Source organism: Nicotiana sylvestris, chromosome 7 (genome assembly GCF_000393655.2).
Source record: "Nicotiana sylvestris chromosome 7, ASM39365v2, whole genome shotgun sequence".
NCBI lineage: Eukaryota > Viridiplantae > Streptophyta > Magnoliopsida > Solanales > Solanaceae > Nicotiana > Nicotiana sylvestris.
In genome coordinates, this window is record NC_091063.1 from 150,226,225 (window position 1) to 150,236,138 (window position 9,914).

The 9,914-nt window shown below is 35.4% G+C and overlaps 1 protein-coding gene across 1 annotated transcript; it reads right to left on the reverse strand.

Annotated features, from left to right (window-relative positions):
- Window positions 1-1,311: 1,311 nt before the first annotated feature.
- On the reverse strand, window positions 1,312-4,963 carry LOC104211502 (scarecrow-like protein 9). Its single transcript, XM_009760565.2, has 3 exons — window positions 4,909-4,963; window positions 2,167-4,594; window positions 1,312-2,083 (listed from the first exon to the last, which is right to left on the reverse strand). The coding sequence occupies exon 2, from the start codon at window positions 4,507-4,509 to the stop codon at window positions 2,251-2,253; it is 2,259 nt and encodes a 752-aa protein (XP_009758867.1). The 5' UTR covers window positions 4,510-4,594; window positions 4,909-4,963; the 3' UTR covers window positions 1,312-2,083; window positions 2,167-2,250.
- Window positions 4,964-9,914: the final 4,951 nt, after the last annotated feature.

Consider the following 9,914-nt stretch of genomic DNA (forward strand, 5'->3'; position numbering starts at 1 on the left):
ATATCAATGGCTATGCAATGGCGAAATTGATATGATTGGCTGTAGGTGAGTGGTTAAGCAACTTTCTCCTGAGGGAAAAGAGTGTCGGTATTATAATTTATATAAGTACATAACTTCTGTTGATATGTTATTTCCAAGATCAATGCTTCAGTTCATTTCTCATTGGTCCAAGAAAATATTAATCTACACAAACTTATTGGCAAGCACCATGTCTTTGTCAGTGGCGTTTCAGCCGTTATTTTGTGCTCATTGGCCTATATAAATTAATCTTTTCAGGTTTTGACTGCAATTTTAAGAATAAGGCCCGTCAAAATCTAGGAAAAATGTACACCTACAAGTTAAAATTATCCACGACTAAAGATGTATCTAGAGCGAGTTCTGTGAGTTTAGCTGAATTTATTATGTTTGACTCAAACTACACTAGTATGTGCACACAAAAAGCATGTATACATAATTACATATACGATTACACTCAATTTGAATCTACTAACTTTAAATTCTGAATTTGCCTTAATTTGCAAGCTTTATTATACCAAAGGGTCATGCGAAAAAGAAAAAAAAAGAAAAAAAAAGGCAGCCCGATGCACTAAGCTCTCGTTATGCGTGGGGTCCGAAAAAAGGCCGGGCCACAAGGATCTATCAAGGCTATGCAATTTGAGATTAAATAATTTTATGTATATTTACCTCGAGTTACTGCATCCTGAGCAATCAAAGTTTTTTAAAAGCTCTCTGCACAATGAATTATGTGCCAAATATACTTTTAAGAATCCTTTAATAAGCTCTCCTTTCTGTCCCTCAGCTAAACGACATCACGACTTTCCAAGCACCAATAGCAATTGGACTTAAATCTTTCTCAACTTGTCGCATATAGTTTTTTTATTGCAATTTGTTAAGGAATCCTAACATGGCAAATCATGGAGGATTTTGTTCTCATTTTACGAGTTCTTTTTTAGGGACCACTCACTTATAGTTCAGATTCTACTAGGAAAGCACCAATTGCAACAACCTCCAAAATTAAGGTGATTTAATTTTGAGAAATCATATTTTTTTTTTCAATAAGAACCATGCAATAATATTGATACAAAGTAAACCCTTCGGGGTTGCCCAGTTGGTTTGGAGGGTGGTCATTCATCGAATCCCCCTCAATGCCTTCTGGGTTGAGCCTGTCACACAGGGTTACATCCCCTGTGTGGTTTGCAGATTGTTATACAGGGAGAAGTTTACCCAGTACGCACAAAGTGCTCACCCCAAAGGGCAGAGGCGGTGGTAGAGGTTGTAGCGGCTGCGAATTTCCCCTCTTACCAAAAAATATTAAGACAAAGTAGACTATATAAAAGTTCAAATGAAGATTTAGCCTCATTTTATAAATTACAACTCAAATTACCAAACATATTAGCCTCATGAACATCAATCCAAAATTCCAAGCTAGCTGCAGTCGACTATTCCTCCTAATATGTACCATACTACTTGGACACCTTAGTTCCTACAGTTAATACATCAAATATTGTCTTTCTCAAAGTCAACGAAGCAATCAAGAGATGTTCTTCCTTTTCACGGAGATCAAATACATCCCAGGGAAGTCCACATCATCCTACGTTCGAGAAATACGTTGCTTAAGCCCTCGAATCACGGAGAACAATCCGGAGAGAAGAATCAACGGGCAAACAGAATAGTACCCACAAAGATTCATCAATAAAATTATTTTTCTTTTTAAAAAAATGCATTGCTAAGTTCAAAGCGTTCCTGAATACATATCAGATGCACACTACGCAGCAATGGCCGGTCCGCAAGCTGTTCAATGTATGATTTTATGGCCTAGGTCATTCATCTATGAAATATTGATTCAATCAATCATTCCATTTAAGGATCAAGTCTCTCGCTTTATACACTGACGATCGCCTCGAAGAACATGTACCAATTCCTCACCTTGTCTGATTATATGTTGGTTGTTGAAGTTGTAAGATGCATTTTTTGGGCTGGTCACATTTACGAACTCGAGCGGTTTAGCAACCGAATGACCTACTTGTTGCTTCTGCAAGCAGTCTCTATTACTGAATGTATCAAGACATGAGCAGCCAGTTACCTGTGACATCGGCAAATTGTGTCAGTTAAGAGTAGTGAACAAGATGTTAAAAAGAAATTATACAAATATATCAAGAGTCTTACAAACTGTTTTGCAGCATTTGATGATCTCTGCAAATATATGGGCGGACTTGGGGTTTCAAAAGGAAGCATGTGTTTCGAGTTTCTTTAAACAGGTTTCCAACAAGATATGGCGTAAATTGTTCTTCCTTTCCACCCCAGCAACAACCACTGGCTATCTTCATCAATTACAAAATCTCTATGGTATCCTAACCTCACCTTTTCTACTGCCTTATTCACAAACTCTCGTTCAAAAGGTATTTGCGTAAACCTTGCCCCCAGGATACGGACTTGCCACTGCTTGTATGTCTCTGGCCTTTCAACTCTTTCCCACCCCTCACAAGCTATGACATTCAGGGCTTCCCTCCCAAAGATCTCTCTCTCAATTAACCCTCTTTCGGGAATCTCACGGGGAACAATAGTTTCAAGCATATCAAATAGTGCTGAAAAGTGGAATAAGGCCTCACGAAATCGTGTAACAAAAAATGGGGAACTATAGGCCCCATTGACAATTCCATGGATGAAGATATCTGGATTGATCTTCCTTATGAGGTTGAGAACAACGGTTCTTGAACTGTCAGCTACCACAGTCTCATCATACAGGTTCTTAAAGCGATACAAGCAGGTGACAGCGAGAAATTCATCCTTGTCGAGCTTTAGATCATCAACTGTGATGGTCTCCCATTTCTTTGCAATTGCATGGTATTCAAATGGGACATTAAAGGACCGAGCATAATCAGCCAAACGGCGACCAGATTCCTCAATCCGTTCCGCTGGCCTGAAGCCTGGTTGGGGAAACTCTATACCAGTAATACGAAGCTTTGGTGGGCCCCCTTCTCTTTCTGCAATACGTTGGATGAATGTAGGCCACTGAAATCCATATAGGATGCCAAAGTCAATGACATGAACCCTTGTTGCATTCTCTGCCTTTATCATGATCGTCTTGTTTGAAGCAAAACTTGAGATCTTTCTGAATGGGCACGACGCAAGATACAAATGGTAGGCCTTCAAAAGATCGGCTGCAGATGTTCGTTTATTGACAAGGGCCTTATAAATCTGGCTACCGGTACCAGCCAAGCGCGCCTCAAGACCATCTGCAAAGCAATGAGCCAATCTCTGGTTTCCATCTCCAAAAGGGTATGAATGTTGTCTGATCTGTTTCAACAGTTCATACGCACTCTTGGAATCATCAGCAGCTACAGCCTGCGCACAATTTATCATAAGAGTTCTTAAATCTATGACTTCCTTCTTTCCACCTTGCTTTTTCCCGCGGCCCTTTCCTCCTTTTGATCCTTTTGGTATCTGCACTGTGGTTTTGCTTTTAGCGTTCCGCAGGTTCTGTCGATAAGCTTCCAGTGCTTCCTCTCCCTTTCCCATGCTATGCAGCAAGACGATATCAAACTCCTCAGACCGAAGAGTTGATTCTGTAAATATTGCTGCCTGTTTGCTACTTCTTTCTTCTTCAGTATAATTATCATCCCTTTGAGGATTTTTCCTCCCTCTCGCCTCAGTTGGTGAAGTCTCTCCCTCATCCTTTTTCTCCACATAACCAGCTTCCCCTTTAGACTCCAGAGACGGCAAGTCATTGTTCAACAACTTATTATTAGTTGGGAGGAATTTACTTGCTTCTTCAACTCCTTTCCTAAAGCTCCAAATAGATTGGCTCTCATTATATATATCAGGAATATGAAAAGAACTAACAGGAGAGTCTAAGAACCCATCTACAATAGTATTCCCACTATTTGATGAGCATACTGAAGTATTACGAAATGAAAGGCCTTCGACATAAGCGGAATTGTAGTCCGTGGAAATGTTAACCGCTCTTGAATCAACTAAGTTACCACTATTTTCACTAGTATTACTTGTGGAATTGTATATACTTCCCGAGAAGTAATCATCAGGACTCTCATTGTACTGATTAGTAAACGCATTTTGCTCTGGCGAAGGTGGATACTTCTTGCCAAGGGCCTCATAGAATGTCTTTTCTTTTGCTTGAAGTTCCAACGATTCCTGAAGCATGTCTGTCTTGTCCTCCATTTCTTCTTCCATAAGCATCTGATTTATATAACTCAAAACTACATCCGAGAAATCAATATCTTCATTGAAGTCCTCCTCAACGCCGCCAAGGTCAGATCTTGATTCTAGATTACTAGGTAAACGGTCACCGTTTATACATCCAACACCACCAAAATTGTGTTGGACAAAGCTATTTTCAAGTCTAGGACCATTGTGTAGCTTCTGATCTGGATAAATAAGTTCAAATCTTGGTCCATTAATCATCCTCCCATCTGAAGAAATAGGAAATGATTGGTTCCCTAGTCGAAAATCACTCAAAGAACTCGGATTTCCATTAAATCTTGGATCCATTTTAACCAAATTGACAAACTTCTCTAACCAAACCTCAATGTCAATGATGCCAAATGGAAGTTGCAGTCATAAATATATAATATATCTGTGACAATCATAACAAACTCAAGCTCAAAGGTGGAACACACACAAGTAATAGCTCATAAAATAGCAAAAAGGCAGAAACTTTAACAACCCCTTAAAATCAAGAAAACAACAGCAAATTCTGCATTAACAAAATTGAATCTTTGCCACTATTTAAAGACTACATACAAGTTTCAAGTCTATAACTAGTCGTAGTCAATAACTTCAACATAAAATTGAGCTCAATTATGAAGTGCTTAAGAAAAACCAAATCAAGAAAATCCAATTAACTATGTTAAATATAGTGAATATGAAAGAAATGAGGAAAGGGCATACCTTAGAGAAGCAGAGAGGGGGATGGACTTAGGGAAAGAAAGACTAGAGAAGAAAGTGCTCAAAAAAGTATTTGTAAGATTCTTATAAGAAGAACTAGTGGGAGATCAGATGGCAACCGTTGAAAGTGGTAACCGGTAATAGCCAGTCATAGGTCGTTGTTGTGATAATCATCGGTAAAACCTAGTCACCTTTCAAATAAAACTTCGACGGTCTTATGCCTATAACCAATCATAACATCCCACCTGTTGAGGAGAAAAAGATGCTCCTTTTAGTATTATTTTTTTATATTAATAAAGAATTATATAACATGTAAGTCCACGAAAAAGAAAATTTATGACGGTGGTGTACCAATTAGTGTGTGTGTACTTTAAATATTTTATTAGTTACTTACTATCTCTTACTAATAGGTGCTCATTAGGGGGATGGTGCGTTTATTTACATTTAACGGTCCGTCTTATCGGTTATTAATTTATAATGTAGTAATCCGCTAACTATTCAATAAGACATTCAGTGGATTAATATCAGATTAACAATTAACGGGCGATTATCGAGTAATTTATCGATTAAACTAAATAGACAATAAAAGAAAAGTAGAGAACTAGAAATTAATCCGTCTCCAAACCGTTAAGCCGTTAATTATAAAATTTCAATCCATTCACCAATCGTTACCCCGAAAACCCGATACCAATAAGCCAATAAGATGTTTTTTCGGTTCGGTTAACGGTTACGGTTTGGTTTTGATCAGTCCTACTTACCAAGACATATACTATAAAATTATATTAATCAAGGGTTAGGCAGATGAAAAAAAATTCACAAAATATTAATAGTCATTTTTGCTATTATTAATTTTATATCTTTATTTTATGTGTTAAAAAATTCATTCACTTTTAGACTTCATATTCAATTAAATATTATCAAATGAAATAAAACAAACTATGTATGTTTTTCGTTCGGGCTTGTTTCAACATACATTATTTCAACTTCAAACTGAAATATTATTTGCAACTCAATATATTTTATAATTTAATTCATTGTGTCAACTTTAACTTGAAATAAAAACTTGAAAATTGAAAATTTTGTTTGAGGGACACCTCAATTTTCAAGTGAAATGATAATTTTCACAAAAGTTTAACTTTTCAAGTTAATTCAATGACAAATGTAAGTCTTTAACTAGGGGTGTACATAGGTCGGGTTGTTAGGATTTTACAATTACCAAATCAAACCAATTGAGTCGGGTTACCAAATCTAAAAACCAAACCAAACCAATAAAACTCAGGTTTTTCACTCTCGATTTTTCTCGGGTTTTCGGGTTTTTCGAGTTTTTTTCCGGCAAAATCTCCGTAGAACAAAACATATAAATTGTAAAAAATAATACAAAATATGAGATGTGTCATAGCATTATCCTAATATATTCAACAATAAAGACAATAAAATTATGTAACATAAATATTGCTAATTAAAAAGTCATAATAAAGTACTAAGTCATTCTAAAATAAGTAGACTAATAAGGGAGTATTAATTACATGACTAAACGCTAAAGAAAAAATAAAAATAGGTTATGCATTTTTATCTAAATTACTGCAAAACAAAAAATAGATATTCAATACATTTTCGTTCGTAGTATTGAATTGAATGTCTTTTGTTAGTATTAGTATTGATTTAATTTTGGTTTGGGCTTTTGTTAGCATTATTTAATTTACTAATGTTAATGGCTATAAAACTTATTGGAACATTCAAAAGTTCTAAGTCCAACCTTGAAAATACCTTAAAAGATAAAATTATGAATTTTTTTAAGAAATATTTATAAATTACATCACAATAAGTATATTTATATATTAAATATATCTAAAATTTCTATATATGTAATGTCGGGTTGGTTTGGTTTCGGTTTGACTTTCTTTAGTTAAAACCAAACAAAACCAATGATGGTCGGTTTTTTTTTTTCCAACACCAAATTAAATCAAACCAAATCATAATCGGGTTTTTTTTCTTAATTTTACTCGAATTATCGGATTGGTGCGATTTGTCGGTTTTCTTTGTACACCCTATCTTTAACATCCGAATACTCTCATCAAACATCAACTTCACATAATTTTTTCATATCAGCGTTACCCAAATATTATTTTAATATAATTTGGCGGATATGGCACCCACTTTTTTATTCCACTTGTCAAATAATCTTCTTGAAGTTGAAAAAAAAAAGTAATTTTCCCAAAGTATACTTGGCGAGTGGACATGTGTCAACATGTGGTAAATTGCACGTAAGATGCATGTGATGCACAAGGACGGTGACTAGGCTCCACATAGCCGAAGTACAACCTTGTCTTGTTTGTGCCTCGTATGTTTTGACTTTTGACTATCTGCCTTTCGTCTCACGTTGTGCATGTTTTGACTTGTTCTCGTCTTCCATTTTTAGTGTACCCTTTTGTTATAGAAGAAAAAAGGACGTAATATGAGTTCAAACACTAATGCTAGAGTTCCTGTGATGTTAACTCACAACACGTATTATGAGAAGGCATAGAAAATTTAGTCAAAAAAGATGCTCATAAGATGAGGGCGACGAGAAAGTTTATAAGCTGTTTCAAAGAAAATAACAACTTTACATCAAGGTCTTGTACTTCATCGACTGAACCAACAACAACAACAACAACAACCCAGTATAATCCCACTTAGTGGGGTCTGGGGAGGGTAGTGTGTACGCAGACCTTACCCCTACCCTAGGGTAGAGAGACTGTTTCCAAATAGAAACCCGGCATCCTTCCCTCCAAGAACTTCCCACCTTGCTCTTGGGAGACTCGAACTCACAACCTCTCGGTTGGAAGTGGGGGTTGCTTACCATCAGAGCAACCCCTCTTGTCGACTGACAACAACTTCATCGAGTGAACCATATATCGTTAAGATCAAGTATTGAGCAATTTTTCAAGTAAGAAAAAGAGGACAAAATAGCACGGTCTAGCCAGTTTTCGGACTGGTCATTCAAAAATAGTCAGCGTTTGCCAAGTCATTGAAAAATAACCATTATTTTGCTGCAACAAAGACCGGTCCAGCATAATATACTGGAGGTCGGTGCACCTGTGTATGAACTTTCAGCATATTATGTTGGACCGATATACTTTGCTGGCTCCAGTATAATATACTGGAGACTGGAGCACCGGTGCTTCAAACTCCAGTATATTATGCCGGACCGGTATATTATACTGGAACTCCAGTATATTATGCTGGAGTATTTTTTCGGATTTTGAACAGTGTTTTCGTTCAGATTTATCTTTACATGAAAAGTGACTAAATTTCGATTACTTTTGAAACTGTGACTATTTTTGAATGACCACTTGTAAATCTCGCTATTTTTAAATTTCTCCCAAAAAAAGAGGGAAGATATGGTAAAATTTATATAACAGGCATTTGGAAAACGTTAGCAGCTAGCTACGCTAGCGTGTAATGACTTTCTTTGATAAGGGCCTTGCTTCTTTAAGCTCTATTTAACCTATACAAATTATTTATGATTAATTAAACACGTTCTAGTCATATTTGTACTGTTTGCATTTGCTTAATTAACAAAATTTGTAGTGAAAATATTTTGGCAAACAATGATGGTAGTTCATAGTTCATGCTTCAAACCAATTGATAATCATACTACATCTTTTCTTTTTTGTTCTGTGTTCAATCTTTTAAATCTTTAAATTTTCTAGCTAGAAAAAATAGGACAAAGGTGGTTGGTTGCAACTGGGAAAAAAAGTACAAAAGTTAAAGTTGGAGAGTATTTGGAACTTAAAATTGTATTTGGATATGAATTTCACTTGAAAAAGAAGTTGAAAATGTATGAGTGAAGATCATTAATTAATTCCCTTTAAGTATTATTCAAACAAAATATTTAATATTTTGCCATTATTTCAAATACTGAAGTTCAATTGACCGATCTGTTTCATCAAAAGTGTACCATTAGTGCGCATATGATTGACATTTGCTTTAAGAATCGGCCCAACCCATTGAACTCAGATCCATTTAGCTTTCAATCAAGTTTCACAGGCTTCGTCTTAATTTTCAATGGGTCTTTTTCACTTTTAGCCCGTGTCAAAAACTATTTATATTTGGTAGCCAAAAAAGTGTATAAAATTTGTATAATTTTTGTATATAACATATAGAATATATATATACATAAATATACAAAAAATATTTATTTTTTCGACTATTATTTTAAAAGCGGTTATACAATGTTATTTTCCCATTTTCTCTCTCAATCTTGTTAATCTTTTGTGGGCTTTTTTCCTGAAGTATTGGGCAACCTACTCACCGGTGCTCAAAAAGCAACTGAATCGACGCGCATTATGAATATAAAACACAAAACAGATATATAGTCCCAAAGTATCTTGCTCAGTGAGTCCTAATTTAGGGAGAAATTCAAAAATAGCCAGATTTATAAGTGGACATTTAAAAATAACCATAGTTTCAAAAGTAATCGAAATTTAGACATTTTTCATGTAAAGATAAATCTGAACGAAAACACTGTTCAAAATCCGGAAAATATTCCAGCATAATATACTAGATTTCCAGCATAAGTATACTGGAACTCCTGCATAATATACTGGAGTTCCAGTATAATATACCGGTCCAATATAATATGTTGGAAGTTCATACACAGGTGTACCGATCTCCAGTATATTATATTGGACCGGTCTCTGTTGCAGCAAAATAGTGGTTATTTTTCAATGACTTTGCAAATGCTGGCTATTTTTGAATGACCAATCCAAAAACTGGCTAGCTCTTGCTATTTTAACCCTAATTTACCACTTACATACGTAAAAGAAGTAATAGAATGGTTTAGTTTCTTCAAATGGATTAGCTATTCCTTCAATAATGGAACAATATCGTTATACTATTATTATTTATTTTTAAGAACCACATAGTTCAAAATATAGTAGGAATGTAGGATCTCTGAGTTGGTTTTCTATGATTAATAATGAAAATATCAGAGTAATTATTATTCATGAACTGACAAGCCATAAAAT

Coding starts and splice junctions, on each gene's coding strand:
- LOC104211502 (XM_009760565.2), bottom strand. CDS start 4,509: ATGGATCCAAGATTTAATGGAAATCCGAGTTCTTTGAGTGATTTTCGA.